Source organism: Terrapene carolina, unplaced genomic scaffold (genome assembly GCF_002925995.2).
Source record: "Terrapene carolina triunguis isolate 2854851 unplaced genomic scaffold, T_m_triunguis-2.0 Scaffold69, whole genome shotgun sequence".
Lineage (NCBI taxonomy): Eukaryota > Metazoa > Chordata > Testudines > Emydidae > Terrapene > Terrapene triunguis.
This window is the reverse complement of record NW_020664420.1, coordinates 66,621,372-66,640,697: the sequence shown is the minus strand read 5'-3', so window position 1 is coordinate 66,640,697 and position 19,326 is coordinate 66,621,372. Positions and strand designations below refer to the sequence as shown.

At 41.1% G+C, this 19,326-nt stretch overlaps 1 protein-coding gene across 1 annotated transcript in view; it reads right to left on the bottom strand.

Moving 5' to 3' along the window:
- The window catches only part of HSD17B4 (hydroxysteroid 17-beta dehydrogenase 4), a 114,681-nt gene that overhangs the window by 77,078 nt on the left and 18,277 nt on the right, over positions 1-19,326 (bottom strand). Inside the window, exons 5-11 of the mRNA XM_024194445.2 lie at positions 16,788-16,809; positions 16,635-16,681; positions 15,687-15,771; positions 14,006-14,193; positions 7,979-8,070; positions 5,949-5,973; positions 4,108-4,236 (exon numbers count right to left, since the gene is read on the bottom strand). Coding sequence (XP_024050213.1) covers positions 4,108-4,236; positions 5,949-5,973; positions 7,979-8,070; positions 14,006-14,193; positions 15,687-15,771; positions 16,635-16,681; positions 16,788-16,809 — 588 coding nt within the window. The remainder of the gene's footprint in view (positions 1-4,107; positions 4,237-5,948; positions 5,974-7,978; positions 8,071-14,005; positions 14,194-15,686; positions 15,772-16,634; positions 16,682-16,787; positions 16,810-19,326) is intronic.

Genomic DNA, 19,326 nt, shown 5'->3' with positions numbered 1-19,326 from the left:
TACTATACTGCTTTTTGTATCCGTTTCTCTTATTTTGTATTTGTCCAAAGTGAAATACCCTGAAAAATATATTGTATGCATTATGCTGATTTGCAGGAGAATTGCAGATCATACAACTTTTTTGGAACACCAATGAACAAATGGTTTTCTGCTCATCCAAGAATTTCTAGGTTTAATATATTTACTTGTGTTAAACAATAGTACTTTGGGTTAATACTTTTTTCCATCAATATAAAATATTAAATTCTGTCTGGTTTAGACTGCAAGCTCCTTGGGGGGCAGAAGTTATGATTTTCTATGTTTTGTACAGTGCTGAGCAAACGTATGGTACATAAGAACATAAGAACGGCTGTCCTGGGTCAAACCAAAGGTCCATCCAGCCCAGTATCCTGTCTACCGAAAGTGGCAAATGCCAGGTGCCCCAGAGGGAGTGAACCTAGCAGGTAATGATCAAATGATCTCTCTCCTGCTGTCCATCACCACCCTCTGACAAACAGAGGCTAGGGACACATTTCTTACCCATCCTAGCTAATAGCCATTAATGGACTTAACCTCCATGAATTTATCCAGTTCTCTTTTAACTGTTATAGTCCTAGCCTTTACAACCTCCTCAGGCAAGGAGTTCCACAAGTTGACTGTGCGCTGTGTGAAGAACTTCCTTTTATTTGTTTTAAACCTGCTGCCCATTAATTTCATTTGGTGGCCCCTAGTTCTTATATTATGGGAACAAGATGGGTACTAAATAAATAGCTGTATCAATCTGAAGAGAAGTTATAAAAACCAGTGTGGCAGCAGAAGTTATAAAATCAATGTATAAGCATGTTAAAATATAGGCATTACTAACTCAAGGAGGGAGATTTGACAGGGCTGGGACTGAACGAAAAAACAATCTCACTTGGCTCTTAATAGCTCCTGCCAGCTTTGTATTTCTGAAGAAAGTAAGAGAAGTGATCCCAAGAAGGAAGTGACATGAGATCAGCTGGGGGAAAATGTTACGTAGACTAGTGTGGTGCCCAAGATGAGCTGTGACGAGGCCAGAGAGTAAGTTGCTGCAGTAGCTGTGGCAAGAGATGACCAAGGCATAGATGTGGGCTTCTATGATAGGAGTTACAAGGAAGACACCGATTCTGGGGATAGCATAAAGGAAAAGAGCAACACGATTTGGTGAGAGCTTGTATATGGGACAGAACAAGAGCAGTCAAGAGCGGCTGACTCTGCTGAAAGTAATTCCGGGAAGAGAGCACAGAAAAAGTTCTTGGACAAGGACAGGGGAAGGTCATTAGCTATTAGTAAGAGATATTTCACTGGAGTGGATGGGGAGAAGCTAGGGATCCAATAGAGTTTTTGTCACAGGGCGACATGGGTCATTTAAGAGGAAAGAGGCCAGTGACTAGTCAGCTGACTCCTGACTGGGGCTTAAAGTTGGCACTTGGGCCGCCTCTCTAGAGGGGAGAGAGAACTGGTGACTCAGAGTTGCCTTAGAGCACAGATAGAGTCAGTCAGAAAAGGGGCAGATGAGAGCTGCCTGAGACACAGAGGAAAGAGAAGCAGAAAAGAAGAGCTGACAGGCATTGCTGGGAGAGAGCTGAGTTTGGAAAGAGAGCATCAACTGTAAGCTGCTAGTGAAGAGCTTGGAGGAAAGCTATTGATGAGAACTGAGTTTGGAAAAGCGGAAGATCCAGTTTGACAGGGGAAGCCAAGCCCATAAGCAAAAAGGTTGCTGCAGAAGGGTGCATCACCCAAACAGAGACAGGACTAACAGGGAGTGAGGCCTTGAGGAGTGGAACACAGCAGTCATGGGAGTCCTTGGGGCAAAGACCTGAGTGAAGGATTGTAGAAAGTGAAGTCACCCTCAGATAGGGAGGCCTGGAGAGTGGTCCCTAGATCAGGGGCCAAAGGAACTTAGAACAAAGCGCTGCTAATGACTCTTGAGCTGATGACTTGCTGATATATCTCTGCAGAGGGGAAATGGGAAAAACCTGCTATATGCATTTGTTTATTGTGGAAAATGGTTTTGCTACTAGGTTTTGGGGGAAGTACTGCACTGATGTATATGAATGTGTTGTCCCCAGAGATAAGCTTTATATCAGACACTAGGAAACTATTTTCCTTTCATGGACAGAAGGAGGGAAATGCACCTGTCATGCCACAGCCTGCCACAGGGCCACCCTATAATAGTGTTATTTTATTTCAATTAGATATTCCTAAGACCATTATGAAGCACCCAACCCTGCCCAAGGTGCTTTAACAAAATTCACACTGTCAGAACAACATTCAATACTAAGAGAAGAAGAAAACAAAGTAACAGATATACATTTCACACTTAGAAAACTTAGAAGTAATGGAAAGAAGGAACATGATTGTTGGATAGGCAGATGGGGGGGCGGGGTCAAAGGAAATTTCATTTTGGAAAAGATATACAATAGGCATCTGTAGGATGAGAGAAAAAGCCATCCGAGAGAGAGTAAGACAGACAGAAGGATGAGAGTATGGGGGAGGAGAAAAGTCAGAAGATGGAAGGGGAGGTGGAGCAGAATGAGGGATTGATTAGAGGTAGGCAGCAGGAAAGTACCAGAGTCACACTGGAGTGAAATAGCAGAGGCAATGGGTAGAATGAAGGTTAGGCAGAGGGACGAGAGCTCTTGCTGCATAGTGCCAATTTTGTCCCTGAAGAAATTAGTACGCTCTTGGCCAGAAAGGGAGGAGAGGAGGACAGGGAGCAATACTGGAAAAGGATAATGTGGCCATCATAGAGAGGAGCTTTGTAAAGACCAGGGTTGAGACAGTGACTAACATGGTACATAGGGTCTGGAGCTGCCGGTCAAATCAGGAAACAAGGGAGATGAAGCAAGAGGCAGTGGAGTCAGGTGGATCATCAAAGGGAAGCTGAAATTGTGACAGCTATGGCAATCTCCCACAATATCTTTAGGATATATTACTGTATCATTGTGGGCTAGGGATTCTATGTAATTCCATGGTGGAAGATGACCACAGTTCCTCCAGTAAGCACAATGGGGAGTGATTAGGCATATTCACTCAGGTTGCAATACCTCCGGAGAAGAACCACCACCAGTAGAGGCTCACATATACTAGTTCAAAAGGGATTCTCCAGAGATCATCAGACAAAGAAAGGACTGTGTTTAAATTGATTCATGCCCTTCTTTCTGATCCAGCAAATGGACAGGACCATCTGTACAATGGGGGCCCAATCCTTCTTGGGATTTTGGAAGGACTTTGGCTTACGGAAGCCCCATAAAGACCAATGGGTGACCTCTAATAAGCTGTTAGCACACAGAGAAACTTTTATTGTTTTTAATATGTTTTCTCTGTAATGTTTTCATCTTAAGAATAAATGTGCTTGCTTATAAAGGGCTGCTTGGTAAGTTATAACTGCCAGCAATGACGTTCATAGCCTCTGAAGAGAAAGCAAAGTGCAGATGCTGGCCTGTTTAGGCAGTCTGGCTTTCTGGAAATAAAGTTAGTGCAGGGAACTGCGCAGCCTAGAAAAGCCCATTAGGAGGGAAGAGAGATGCAGGCCTCTGTCCAAGAGAGGAGTTGGGAGCCTAGAGTGGATGCCCTTGGAGAACCATGAAGCGGGAATACAGGTATAGTTGCAGAATTTTGACAGAAGTCATCTAGGATAAGGAGGCTGGGGAGATCGCAGCCCAAGTGTCATGCCAGAGGGTCCCTAACCCCAAAGCTTTTCCTTACTTAAACTTTCAACAGTAACCCAAGATTCCAGTACAGAAGGTAATACATTCCTTATTAACACATTGCTCTTACATGCATTGGTGTACAACCAAATATACAGTTATCTTTAATCTGACTGTAAAACACAGAACTCATAGCAAAATTGAGCACCTTAGCTAGGAAACCCCTGAGGAAGAGGACAAGCATTTAAAGGCACAGCAATAGCGTTAAAAAGGCCCGACTCTACTAGAAGTGTGTAATGATTTATGGGACACTGCTGAAGGGGAAGTTCAACTGATTCAACAGACTTTTTTCCCTTCTAAAAAGCATAAAATAAAAACCTGATGTTTCTATAAAACTCTCTCTTAGAGCATTCATTTCCCCAGACTGTTGTATTATACCAAAGACCTCCTTTACCTTGGATAGTCCGGGGCTTGCTGGCACTATCAAAGTCACAGATCTTCTCCCATTTATCTTGCACAGCCTCTGGTGTCATCGGATGATTCTTCTCCCTGACAATGGAACCCAGGGATCGCTCCCAGCGCACTAATTAAACAGCGAAAATGGAAGACATTGATCACAGAGTTCAAGGTGGTGGTCAACAAGACAAACTGCAGAACCCTTCAATTTCTTAGTGTGCTTTCTGAGAGATAATTAAAACTCATTCCAACCCTCCCAAAGGAGAAAGAAAACTAGGTCAGAACCTCTCTGATCTAACTCACAAGTGCCAGGTTGTTGAATTTAAAACAGTCTTTGCCATTAGTTAACACTTAAAGAACCATACCATGACATTTTAAATTCCAATAAAACACGACAGAAATGTTTGTAAATGTGATTTCAGTTCTTGAACATTCCTTTTCACTAGGCAAGGAACACTTGTACGATAAACCAATTTAAGGAGTCTATTCAAGTTCTGCTTTCATAGGATTTTGACCACTGCTACTCTCTGAGGTTGTGGAAGGGCTTGGGAAGCTGTAGGTGAATCACAAGGGTACAACACTGTTGATGGAGAATGTCAGTGACAGAGAGGGCCAGAGATCAGTGTCTCAAAGCAAGCGATCTTTAGCACCCTGACTCAAGGAGATACTTTCTGGCACAGACAATCTTACCAATAGTCATCATGTTTCCAATCTTCCTTTTTAGAAAAAATTTTCAAAATGGTTAAAATGAAGCCAGCTCTGGCATGCTACAAATTTCCTTGACTACTATGAATCCATCTCTCAGCTTGGAAATGGCAAGGAAGTTGATCTCATTAATTGACTACCTTTTCTTGGTGATGGACAATGATCAGGTTTCCATGTTAATATTCTGAGATCTATCAGCACCCACTGCTACCATTTACCATGATTTGTTACTGAAAAGTTTACAGATGGAGCGACTATTGCAAGACTCCATTCTTTTCTCTTTGACAGGAACCAAAGAGTACTTCTGGGTGAATGGTCAACTGCCTCTTGTGGAGGGCACTTCAAGGTTCTATGCAGTCCCTTATCCTGTTCAATGAGTATAATAGGCTGCTAATGAAGAGGAAATGGCTTAGGGTCCATCTCATTAGAATACTGGTCAGAGCTGTTCAAAAAATTTCAAAATATTTCAGCTAAAAACAGGGACAAATTTTTCAGGAAAGTTTTCAAAAGAGAATCTCATTTTTCAACCAGCTCTAATGTGAGAATCTTTGTATATTTTAAAAAAATAATCGTGCATTTTTATAAGTTATAAGATGACTAGAGGAAAAGAATGTTAAGACATCTTTATACACTGAAGTAAATTGTCCTCTTGCTCATCAGCCACTGAATGTTGAATAGAGGCCCAGGTGTTGTCTTTACCTTTATTATACACACCTTTATGTGTATTCACTTAAAGGTGAATACACATAAAAACAGATTAATAGCATGTGCCTCCTACATATATGAAGACTACCCCTTGTGTTCACACATACTCTTTAGCTCTTGTAGCTAACATTACTAAGCCTCTTCAGCTAGTGTAAGTCAATGCAGGTCCATTCAAATCAAGGGAGTGGTGCCTATTTATACCAAATGAGGATCTGGCACACATGGATTATGGCACTCATTTCCTGTACTAAAATCTGCCCCATCTATTCAAAATATGCAGCCCACTAGAGACCAACAAAATTCTCCCTCTAGAAAAAGCTTTCTTTATCAACAGTCATTGTAGAAGAGAGAGTGTGTAATTATATTAGATTTTTTTTTTATTAAAAAGAAAATAATCTAAATCAACCTACTACAACACAGCCTACTTACATTTACCAATCCATCCGGCTCCCACCTGCCAAGTGGGAAAAAAAATCGTTATCTGATTTTATCACAGGAATCAGTCAGACTTTTAGTGTTGGAAACAAGCAAAACCATTCTCTAGAGGGCATTTGTATAAGTGAGAACATAGCGACCTGGCAGAAATTAATTATAATTAGTGGTATTTTTCCAAAGAACTTTCTACTAAGCCTAGGTGCGCTAGCAGAATGAATAAGATTTCAATAGTTGTTTGGGAAATAGACAGCCCTATATCGGTGAATCCCATCAATGGCCTGCGTACCTAGGATTATAACTCATTTTACTGTAGAATCACTGATTCTCTGGAACTGCTGCTCACATAGAATGCTTCTCTGTGGCATCATTTTTGCCCCACTGGCAGAGTCAATGGGGAACTAAGCAACATGGCAAACACCTTCCACAGGAAAGTATTACAGCACAGGAGCAGACTGGATTCCTAGTCATTTTCTTTCATTAGAGACACTGAAAATTAAGTGAGAAAAGAGAGAAAAAGAAAGGAAAAGAAAAGGACTGGCTGGGTAAAGATATTTAAAAGATGGCACTTTGACGGGAACAGAAGAAGAGAAGAAAGAGAAGCAGAACATTTGCACACTTTAAACTACATAATACCTCACACACATTTTGTTGGAGAGATTCAGATTTAAGTCACACTAGCTTGAGGCCTGCATGTGGCACAGAAACTGCCCTGAACCAATGATCTAGCCAACTCTCCTTCATACATCATACATCGCAAGAGAAGGCACAAGCCCATTTATAAGAAATATTTGCAAGATCTTAATTCTAAAAATGTGGTCAGCCTATGTGCTGTTAGATGGGGATTCTAAAATGTGTCTAAGTGACTTAAGAGAATAAATCTTTGACTGTCAATAGAATTTGTGCTTTTAAGTCACTTACACATTTCTGAAAATGCCATCATTTAAAGAAAAAAAACCATAAGCTATTGATGCCAACAAGCAATCTTTACTTTAATAAAAAGAGAGGCTTGAAGAGCATGCCTCAAAGCACACCAGAATCATAAATCTTTGATCCCATCTGGAAGTTGGTCTGTGTGCACCTGTTTCACATATGAATTGTGTAAATTCCTCCCTTTCTAAAAAAAGCACTGATGCAACTACATCAGACATGACAATAAAACTAGTTCTTTTCTAGGATTTTGATTTTTGGGAGAGATGCAAACCCACACTTACATGCACCTATCCTACACAAACAAAATATAATCACATCAACTTTAGGCTAGTGAAGTTGTAAGAGAATAATTACAGATAGAAGTCAGTCATAAACATACGAGACATACAGCTGTGCTGGAAAATAACTGTGCTTGTGTTTCTAAAGGGATAGTATCAACTTGAACTATATTCCTTTTTACAAATGGAGTTAGAACTAGCTTCAGGTTCTAGAGCTGATGCTGAATTTCTAAAATAAAGCCAGTTAACTGTGTCAGCACATTGAGAGAACATAAAAGGGATCCTGTGTATAGTCTGTGAATAACTTTTACACCCAGCATTTTTTTGTGCAGAGAAATCAAATGTTCTCTACATTTCACCGATCTGTTATCAGAATAAGAGAAAGTAAAGGGTAGGAATATGGCCTGGTGCACCATAAGGGAGAGGGGGAAGGAGGAGACGGCCATTGCTATAAACAGACAGCTCTATTCTGCAAGCTACCAGCACTGGAAATTTACAAATCTTTTGTTCACATGAGATGGGGCAATATAAAGATTCCCCTCACAATACAGCTACACTAACAAAAATTAATGCCACAAAAGAATATTTTACTACTAATATTAACATTTAACTACTTCACTATTGCCCAGCATATCTGGCACACGTAACAAAATTAATTTTTGGTGCTACCCTTTTTACAGTATGCCACTGTTTCATTATTATCACAACAGAATGCCACCACTTCAAAGAACACTGCAGCTCCAGAAGAGTGACTATAACTGCATTGGGTTACAAAAGAACAAACCTATTGCATGTTAAAATGCAAAAAAGTATCACCTCAAACAGACTGCCATTCTCCTGACACGTCTCATGGCAAAGCCAAAGAACTAAGGGAGCCACATACTCTGGTTTGAAAGCATCCACCATATCTGGAATAAATTGGAAAAAAACAAACATCAGTATGAATACATCATCATTCAAATACTTTATTCACCAAACCCTTCCTCATCATCATTCATTTCTACCCACTTTCTGGAAGGAATGATCAAATTCACTGTAATTTGAATGAGTTGTGCTGCATATCCTTTCCATTTTTGTCTTCGTAAATGTTACTTTGTTTCAGTAGCACTAAAACAGATCTCTAGCTGTTCTATAGATAAAAGTTAGCTGATAATTTCAATACAAACTCCCAGGAGAAGGGCTTGGAAGGTTTAACAGTGCAGGTGTTTCCAAATACCCTCAGTGATACACAAAAAAGTATTTATTTTAAAATAATGCCCTTTTTAGAATTGTTTCACTAAGGCAAAGGAAGACAGATCTCCATCAATATCTGATGGACAGAAAAGAAGCATTCTCTGCTTTAGGGGAAATCAGCATTACCAAACTTCTCCCGCAACCTCATTCACTTTCACTAGGCTGGGGTAGGGTATTGGGGTTCAGGAGGGGTGTGGGCTCTGGGCTGGGGCCAAGAGGTTTGCAGTGTGGGAGGGCGCTCTGGGCTGAGCCTGGGACAGGAGGTGGTGAGGGGTACAAGCTCTAGGAGGGAGTCTGGGTGCAGGAGGGGGTACAGGGTGCTGGCTCTGGGAGGAGGGGTCAGGGCTTGGGGTGCAGGAGGAGGGTGCAGGAGGGGGTTGGGGTGCTGGCTCTGGGAGGGGGCTCAGAGCTGGGGGTTGGGGTATGGCCTTCCACTGGGCAGCACTTACCTCCAGCAGCTCCCGGTCGGTGGCGCAGCATGGCTACCACTAAGCCAGGCTCCCTGCCTACCCCGGCCCCACGCCGGTCCTGGAAGGGGCCAACATGCCCCTGTGGCCCGGCAGGGGGCACATGGCTCCACGCACTGCCCCTCTCTGCAAGCACCGCCCATACAGCTCCCATTGGCTATAGCTCCCCGTTCCCAGCCAATGGGAGCTGCGGGGGCGGTGCTTGCAGGCAGGAGCTGTGCGCGGAGGGAGATCCCTGCCCCTCCACCCCAGGGCTGCGCTGGCCACTTCTAGGAGCAGCATGGGGCCAGGGCAGGCAGGGAGCCTGCCTTAGCGGCAGCCCCACTACACCACCGGAGATTGCAATCAACTGGGAGATCCTCTAGGATCAACCAGTCGATCACGATCGACCAGTTGGTGATTGAAAGGATTACTAGAACAACACACAACTGAAAAATTGTGCAGTTGACTATCAATCATCTCCCTCTCCATTCAGTGCGACATATATGGATGAGAAAAATCAACAATAGGTTTCATACATTTTACAAAACACACATCCTTCTGCCTAGTATTCATAGGCCATGCTATTAAAAATGCAATACTCTATTAACTTTCCACACACAATGAATGGGCAAATGAATTAAACAAAACTGGCCTTGCAACGCTTTGGAGACAGCAAATATTTCAAGCAGTCCACTATAAAACCAACAACAGAATATATCTTTGATAAATCAAGAGGAGTCTAAGATACGAACTATAATTAAGGCTGCGAGTTTGTCACGGAGGTCATGGATTCTGTGATCTCCGTTACCAGTGTGGCTGGCCTGGGGGCCGCCTGAGAAGCACGGGCAGCCCCTGGGCCAGCCGCACCAGCCGCTACTGGGGCAGTCTTGGCCATCGCACCCTCCTCCCCCAGAAGCAGTAGGAGTTTGGGTGTGGGACAGGGCTCACGGCAAGGGGTTGGGGCACGGGAGAGGGTGAGGGCTCTGGGGGCTCCCCGGAAGCAACGCTGCCTATGCCTACAAGCACGCTGCCTATGCCTACAGACACTGCCCCCGCAGCTCCCATTGGCCACGGGCGGAGCCGGCGCTCAGGGTGGAGGCAGCACATGGAGCGAGGTAGGGAGCCTGCCAGCCCTGCCTGCCCCCCCAGCACCAGTGGGGGTCCCGGCTGCATGCAGCTGCCCCCCCTCCAGCATCAGTGGGGGTCCCAGGCTGCATGCTGCCGCTGCCCACCCCTCTCTAGCAACAGCGAGAGTCCCGGGCTGCTCCCCCCCCCAGCACCCACGGGCCCCCCCACCAAGATTTAGTCAGGGGTATATAGTACAAGTCATGGACATGTCACGGGACATGAATTTTTGTTTACTGCCCGTGACCTGTCCATGGGTTTTGCTAAAATTACCCGTGACTAAAATGAAGCCTTAACTGTAATCAGCACTGGTTCACTTCTCATTTGTTAGTTACAACCTAACAATGCCCATGATGTGGTACTAGTGGGGGTCTGTTACAGATCACTGAATTAAACCAGAGAACATAATGAATTATTCCTTAAGCGCCTATCTGTAATGTGTGGAAGAAAGGTTGTTATGGGAGATTTCAATCTGGAAGACATTACATTGTTACAGTTTCTAAAAATTATAGATGATAAATTTCTAACACAAAGGTATCGCACCCCACATGAGGTAATGATTTTGGACCTCACTGTGAGAAATAAAGATGAATTAATCACTGGACTGGAAGTTGGTGGTTGCCTAAAGACCAGTGATCCTGATCTGATTATGTTCATTATGGGCAAACAAAGGAGAGTCCTTATCAGTAATAAATAAATAAATTATATATAAAATATAAGCCCACACACTGCTTCAAAAAGAGAAAATTTCCCAAGGCTAAGGAAAATTATGACTAAAATTGATTGGAGAAAACAGACAGAAAAATGTGAATTACAATTGGGAGTTCTTTTAGAAGAGTTTGTTAGATGGCCTAAAATCCTTAATTCCACAGTCTGAAAAATGGCAACTCTGGCTAAAAGTCCAAACTCATTCAATGGAGAAATAAATGCAGCAACTAGAAATAAAAAAGCAATATATAACAATGAAAAAAAGGAGAAATAGATAATATAAATTAGAAGCTATCGAGTGCACAAAATGGATAAGGGAAACGAACAACATCAAGGAAAACTTCATAGCTATCAGAGCAAAGGTTGGTAAAAAGGAGTTTTTAAATACATCCGGAACAAATGAAATCCTAGCAATATCATAGGCCAATTACTAGATGAAGATGGTAAAATTGTTAATAATGATGCAAAAAAGGCAGAACTGTTCAATACACGTTTCTGTTCAGTATTTCGAAAGAAGAAGGATGATATATTTGTATCACATGTGGATGATGGACTTTCCAGTAATCAAGGAGGACGTTAAACAACATCTACTAGTGATAAACCCATTTTCAACCAGGAAGCTTGGATAACTTGCACCCAAGGGTCCTAAAAGACTTGGCTAATGAGATCTCTGCCCACTGATGTTCATTTAGAATACCCAGGAAATTCCAGAAGACTAGAAGAGGACTAATGTTGTTCCAATATTCCAAGAGACGTAAGTATAAACTGGTTAGCCTGACATTAATCCCACGCAAATAATGGAAAAGCTGATGTAGGATTCAATCAATAAAGAATAGGAATATAAATAATGCCAGTCAACATGGTTTTATAGAAAATATGTCTTGTCAAACTAACCTGATTTCATTCTTTGATAAAGTCTGGTTGATAAAGATAAGTACGCAGATGTAATATATTTAGACTTTGGTAAAGCATTCGACTGAGTACTGCACAACATTCTGATTAAAAAATTAGCACTAGGCAATACCAATAAAAGCACACATTACATGGATTAAGAACTGGCTAACTAAGAGCAAATGAATATAAGCCACAAAAAGTATTTGAGAGTTGAAGAAATTGTCTTACAGTGAGCTTTTTAGGTCTTTCAATCTGTTTAACATATCAAAAAGAAGACTGCAGAGTGATGACTGCAGTGTGCAAGTATCTTCACAGGGAGGAAAAACCAGATATTAAATGGCTCTTTAATTAAGTGGAGAAAGGTATAACAAGAACCAATGGCTAAAAGCTGAAGCCAGACAAATTCAAATTTGAAATAAGACACACGTTCTTAACAGTGAAGGTGATTAACCATTGGAAGCAGCATACATAGGGAAGCAGTGGGCCCTCTTTATTTCAATGTCTTCAAATCAAGACTAGAAGCCTTCCTGGAAGGTATGCTTTAGCCAAACACAATATAGGCTCAATACAGGGTAAGGTGGGTGAAATTTCATAGCCTATAATATACAGGAAGTCAGACTAGATGATCTAATAGTCCCTTCTAGTCTTAAAATCTATGATCATCATCATAGGAAGGCACAGCAGATAAGTTTAGTTCTGCAAAAGAATTATGAGAGACAATAAAGGCAATTCAACTTTCGAGAGACTAAAACTGTCAGAAGAGATACCACAGGATCTTCTGGAAGGATTCAGAGTCTATGTATGCCAAATTTAAAAGCCTTGCATTGGTTTCATACAGTTCCATCCTCAAACACTATGTACTGCTGGGTCTGGCACACTGTTAGTTCCTAAAGAGAATGGGATGATGATTCCTTCTGAATGCTTTGAGGGAAAAAGCTAGATATTATTGGGAAAAAAATACTTCCAAAGGAATAAAGAAAATGCTGCACTTAAAAAAATAAATAAAACAAAACATTAGTACTTGGGCATTGTGATGGGGCAGCTACACCTCACTGGCAGAAAAGGGGTAAAAAGTAGCCCTAGGGAGGCAGCCAATTGGAAAGGGGCTCAGAGGAGCAGCCAATCATGGGCCAGCAGGCTCATATAAGGAGGACTGGGAGGGCAGAGCAGAGATCAGTAGCTGAGTGGAGCTTAAGGGGAGAAGATCAGGGTCCTAGCAGAAGGAAGGAGTGCCAGCACCTGGGACAGAGCAGTGCTGCAAGCAGAAACTGGGGGAGCTAGAGAGAGCTCCTGGCTGGCTGCTAGGGCCTGCAGGCTGAGGCCTTGAGGTAAGGGCAGAAGAGGATGCTGGAGCCACATGGGAAGTGTCCCTGGGACAATGGACTGCAGTTGCCACTGAGGGAGTGGCTGGACAGAGATTGCAGATCCCCCGGAGGGCAGCGTCACTGAAGAGGACGCACGGGTCTCGGAACAAAAGTGACAGTGGCGAGGCACCACAAAAGAAGGGCGCCATAGAGAGCAGAGCTAATTCCCATGACAGCTAGCAGGAGGCTCCACAGTGGTCAGTCGTACCCCGTCACAGGCATCAAAAGCTGATATAAATAGCCAATTTCTGAAATGTTTAAAAATTGGGCTCGCAGTTCCTTATATTACTACAAAGTAGTACATTTTCTGGGGACAGTTCCATGGCCTGTGTTTTGCAGACTACATCATCATAATGGTTCCTTCTGGCATTAAAAATCTATAACTCTTAGTGCTCCAAGTTTTGCCTACTTTTCTCTTATGTGGAGACTAACAAGACCAGTCTAAGTAACTAAACTGCATCAGAAAAACTTCAACCAACCCAAACCTCTGATCTCATCTTTTCATTTATTTATTCACCATCTTCTTCAAAACCCTTCTCAAAACATTTTCCTGTATAGTCTTTCAGACAATCTATTATAATAATATTATATTAGTATAATCCAGTCCAAGTTCAATAAGTATATGGTATGTAAAGGGTGCATTCCGCTAGTTGCTCAATGTGTTATGTCAGACTTATCTACCTTCTCTCATCTCCTGTTTTAAATTTACTCAGGTCAGCTTTGTCTACTCCATATTTTGTGAAACCTATACCACATTGCAAACAAACAGTAATATTACAATAAATGCAAACACCACAAATACAGCCCTGATCCAATACCTACTGAAGAAAATGGGGAAATGAATAAAGCTACAGTGACAACGTTTCAGCACATAAAACAATTCTAGTGAATTATAAAGGCTGCTAGAGCTCTCTTCTGATGTCTTACTTCCTTACAGCACCTGAAACTGGAAAGATCATTTATCATAAATAGACAAGAAGTGTAAAGGAATGGAATGTTTCAATTGGTGAGAAAACTGGTTGTGCTCCAACTCGCAAAGACTCAATTCTCACAGAGCTCAAGTTACTTACCTTGTGGCATGATAGTCTGAGTCAGCCTCGACCCAGCAGTAGGTGCAATTGTGTTACTGTGGATGTTGTATTTTCTGCCTTCAATTGCAAGTGTATTTGAAAGACCAAAAAGGCCAAGTTTGGCAGCACTGTAGTTTGCCTGACCAAAGTTGCCATATATTCCAGCAGCTGAAGAAGTCATAATTATTCTTGAAGAGAAGGAAAAACAGAAAATTAATAGTTTCTAGAGGATGCCAGGTTATGTGTTGCAGCCATTTTTGGCTTCTGACAATTACACATCCTGAAACCACAGGAATGGTAATTCTGTAACATCTCAACATGTCAAAATGAACGTTTGAGTAATTAAAAAGCAACTTTTTCTAATATGTTGGGGTGATGCAAAAAATGGCACAAATACTGAAGAGTAATGCAAGGGGAGTTACAGGTGCTCAGCACCTCTCAGGATTTGGTCTCATATTAGACCAGAAATAGCAGCTTGCAACCACTGGCATAATGGCACAACTATTTTGTAATAACTGGGGAGGGCACTAATGAAATGTATGTTTGCACTTAACCACATATTTCATATGGAGATATTTTTACATTTTAAAAATAGCTTTGACAAACAGAAAATTTTGCTAAGTTGAAAACTGTTTTCACCCACCCCCTACGTAATCAATAGCACTACTGACATGATTAAAGTTAGACACAAGTTTAAGTACTTGGCTGAATCAGCGCCTACTGCATGTCACATATGTCTCCTTTTTGAGCAGTTAAAAATGATTCTCACCATAACCAGTCCCAATTCTGATCTGAATTACACAGTGTGTGCATCTACAGTAGCTGCACTGACTTAACGAGAGTCACTCCAAGTTAACACAAGCATAACTGAGATAAGAATCTGTCTCAACATCATTCCCAATTGCTACATCAACACGATTTCACCATCTTCAGTACAAATAAAGGTGCTTTGGTTATGTTAAGAGAGTCAAGGTGAGAAAAAGCTAAAAAGTGTACAGAAGCAGACATTCTGCAAGTAACACATTTCTACACATTAGGTAAATAACACTAACATCATTTGGCAATAAACAAAGTGATTTACAAAACAGAGCAAGAGAAGAATTATGTCATATATACAGGGATGCAATTCCCAAAATTCTGCCCAATAAGTGATCAAATGGGCAAAATATTTTGCTACCAATCTCTCCTTCTCACTTCATACTCAGCCACAGAATGCCATTTTGGTCACAGAAGGAAGCACAAACTAATTTAATCTTCAACTTCTAGGTGGATAGGACTAAACAGCCAGATTGCCAAAACACCAGGACAATCACTACAAAGAATAGATATAAAGGTGAAAAATATAAATCTGGATGTAATGTGAACTGACAGCACCACATCAGCTTTGGGAACACACCAGGCAGAGCGCACACACAAATCTTCACAATAAATCTGCAGATGTTTATTGAAAGACAAAAATAACTTCCAAAAAAAAAAGTTGTTAGGATGTTATCCACAGAGTGTGTGTAGGAGAAGGCAGGAAATAAATGGATGTCAACCTCACACATTTGGGCACAAAGTGATTATTTCCTTCCCATTGACTAAAGGGGAGCAAGAATTATCAAGTAATCCATTGCAGCGTCAGAAAGATCATGTCAATCTACTGTTTACTGATGAAAAAATTAACCTTATACAGTTTTACCTTCCAAACTTCTGATTTTTCATATGATTCCATGCAGCTCTGGTGACCAGGAATGATCCCTTCAAATGAACTCTATGAATTATATCTACAATCAAATTAGTTGAACAGACATTTGATTCTTTTCTCTTTTGTGGCAAAATAAATATGCAGTTTCTACTTCCTCCAAGAAAAAAAATGAGAAACCTATTTAGCTTCATCTCACTTCATTCACACTCAGCTAATTTAATCACAGTCTGGACATCTGCATTGTATTTTTTAAATCATTTTGAAATGCTGTGGGATGGGCATTTGAACTGACTAGGCTGGTTTTCTCCCTGCTCCCCTTCTTGTCCTGTGTGCAGCTCTAGCACATGGAGCTCATGGTATCACAGAGCTTAAGCATAGCCATGGGCTGTCTTTTTCTGCAGTTCCTGCCTCCTACTGGCAGTCTTTTGGGGACTTAATTGGATGCTCATTCCCCATCACTTCACTGAGGGGTATTTGCTTGCTGTCCTGTTCAGACTGCCATTGGGCACTGCAGCTTCACACCACCCTTCCCTTGTTATAGGTTTTGGGTGCTGTCTGTCTTTCTGGACTGCTGAGGGTTGCAGGGGTTTCTCTGGGTTACAAATGCATTTTTCCCACATGGAAAAATTGGTGCATGTTTCCCATGTGGGTTTTTCCTGACAGCCTTAACCAGGAGGTCTGGTTTTTATGAGTGCTTTTCCCCCCACCCTGAGATGGGGGCAACATTTGCAGGAGTCCAGTATGGATTGCAACACTGACCCAATGTGAAAGCCGATAACAAATTAAGCATCTTGGAGCTGAGATTTGCAGGCGATGTGTGAATCTCTAAGGTCAGGTACAAACACACACACCCCAATCTGTGCCCCTCACACTCTCATGAGGATGGGGTGGCATTTACTTAGCGTCTAGAAACCTTCACTACTTCAAAGTTAATCAACTTACCCCAGTCTTCATCACTTATCCTAGCAAATGAACGGTCCCTCAGAATCCTAAAATACATTGTCAGGAAAACAAAAAAGGAAGGTGAATGTATTTAAACAAAAGGATTAGAATATGGTACAACAATGGGGAAAAGCTACCTTCATATTTACTTACCCAGCATTGTTTATAACAATATCTGCAAAGAACACAAAAACAAAACATTTTAAGTATGAATGAGTATGAATCTGCACCTTCTTTAACTCTGCTCCTGCCTTCAAAATCTAGGTTATAAGCGCAGACATACAGTTTTTTAGAATTGTTAAATAGTTGCTCACTCATACTGACTAGGGCTGTTCCAGAATTGGAAAGTGCATGGCTTTCCTTATGTTTCAAAGTATTTTGGGACATGTAGTCCCAGTCTGCCACAGGCTGCAGTGAAGCCTCATAAGTAGACACAGGTGTTGAGATGACAACACTAAGCACTGATGGGAAAGTGTCATAAACCGGCCCCCTTCCTCAGTGACATCACGCTCAAGTTTGTAGTGATGAGACTGCCCAGATCAATGTTGCTACTTGCTACAAATTCTGAATTACATGATTTATGGTAACATAAAAGTGGAATGCTCCCAAACTCAAAGTGGGTGGCACCATGGTCAAAGAGTCAGAAAGCCTGTAATGTAACTCAGACCACACAACCAACAATAAGGCAAGAAAGGGAGCTTCAGAACCACCCACTCAGTTTTTCATCACTCACTGCCTAGGTTTCCGTTCTGCACATGCTACCCTGAGCATAAGGGAATGTGGACATCAGGGCAGGAGAAAGAAATATACAGAAGGGGAAAACTGTATAGTTTAAGGGAGAAATGGAACAGATTGAGAGAAAACAGAAGGAGAAGATGGAAAAATAAAAGGATTGAAGAAAACAGTAGAAAGAAGGAAATGGCTGGAAATAAAAGGAGAGAATGAAAACAGAAGACAGAAGTGGGAAGAGAGGGCAAGAAATAAGTGAAGAAATGGAAGAAAAATTAACACACAGCTTAATGCTTTACAGAGTTTTATTTGCTTTTTTTCTCATCCATTGCTCAGCTCTGACCAAATACCATTTCCAGGAACTCAGCCAAAGTAAAAAGTTAGATAATGATTATTCCTTTAATACTGACAAGCATTTGCAAAACCACAAACTTTATTAATTAAGAAAACGTTTGGGATCTTTTACTCTTTGTAGCACCACAACAGTCTATTCTTCAGTAAGGTAAGGCAAAAGTAAAGAGAATTACTCAAATGTTACTGAGCATCTTTAACTCTTCATGAATCTCTTCAACATTCTTTCAATTCTGTTCATCAGGGATTAAATCACTAGCTACATAATATCACGCCAATAAGAAAACAAACAGCATGATAAAAGAAAACAGATCAAAGTTCAAAGTTTGCTCTCTATTTATGTGTATCAATAATTCTGTCTTTTAGATGTGCCAGAGCAAGTCAGAACTATGCTTCCTTGCACTATCTTCAGCAAAAGGGCAAGACAGACACTGCGGAGTAGACTAAGTTATTAAAAGCAAACATAAAACAGAGCCAAGAAAAAAGTGAAATGATATCCACTTCCTTTAAGGCTGCATATACTGTTTTAAGGAAGAACACTGAACAACCAAGATTTCAGGAACCAGTCACCACGCTTTAGAAGTATATTTTCCTCTGTCTTGGAATGCAAGTTCTCTTTTATCCTGGAATAATGATAAACTGAAATGACAGTCCAGCCCAGAATATGGGTTATCATAGATTCAGTAATGCTAAGATGTCTGGGTTGCTGTGTTAGTTTTCCAAGGTGTAGGTCTAATGTTTTGGGTTTTGTTCTACGATGACAGTTGGCAAGTGTCTGGAGTAATCTTTGAGAGAAAGACAACTTGGTGATAAAAGAAGAGGGGACTGATCTTCACAGAAATGGAGATCTACTGGGAAACCATAAATAATGGCAAACCATTATTTGCCAACTAAATTTAGAGAAGACCTGTAAGGAAGGTCCAAAAATTGGGTAATAACTTGAAAGACCATATTAGCTGATATATGCTTATTTTTAAGTGGAGCAGCCCACTGGAGAGAGTTGAATTCTCATTTGTTGGCATCTGTTTTGTTTGTTTGTTTGTTTGTTTTGGAAGTGGAAGATGAAGAGTGATGTGTATAAATAAATTCACCTTCTGCTTTATGTTACCACATTCAGTGTTTATATGAAAAGAACAACAATCACCTTCAAAGCCAGTCAGTTTCAACAAACTAAATCATACAAGTTCCAGGTTGTAAAACTTCTCCCGAGTTTCCCTGACAAATGTTGTGATTCTTAAAATTACTTTTTTTTTAAAAAAATATGTATTTCACCTCCTGTTTCTCTGTGAAAGAACTGTATTAACAAGGGAAACTGTGAAATTGATTATACACGAAGTGCTGTCAAATGCACAAATTTTTAAGTTATAATTAGGTGTTGCTAGAAATAAAGGTAAGCAAAAAATTTCACAAGGAAATGTTGTTTCTAAATCATTGGTCTCCCTTTAATAAAGGGTGTAAGAGCAACAACATGCTACCTTAAAACAGAGGCATAAGGGGAATCAGAGTTCCTTTCTACTCTATGTAAAAAGAGAGATGATGCTAACGTTATAATAAACTTTTATATATTCCTGACAGATTCAGCCCCTACAGAAGTCATCCATAATGACCACAG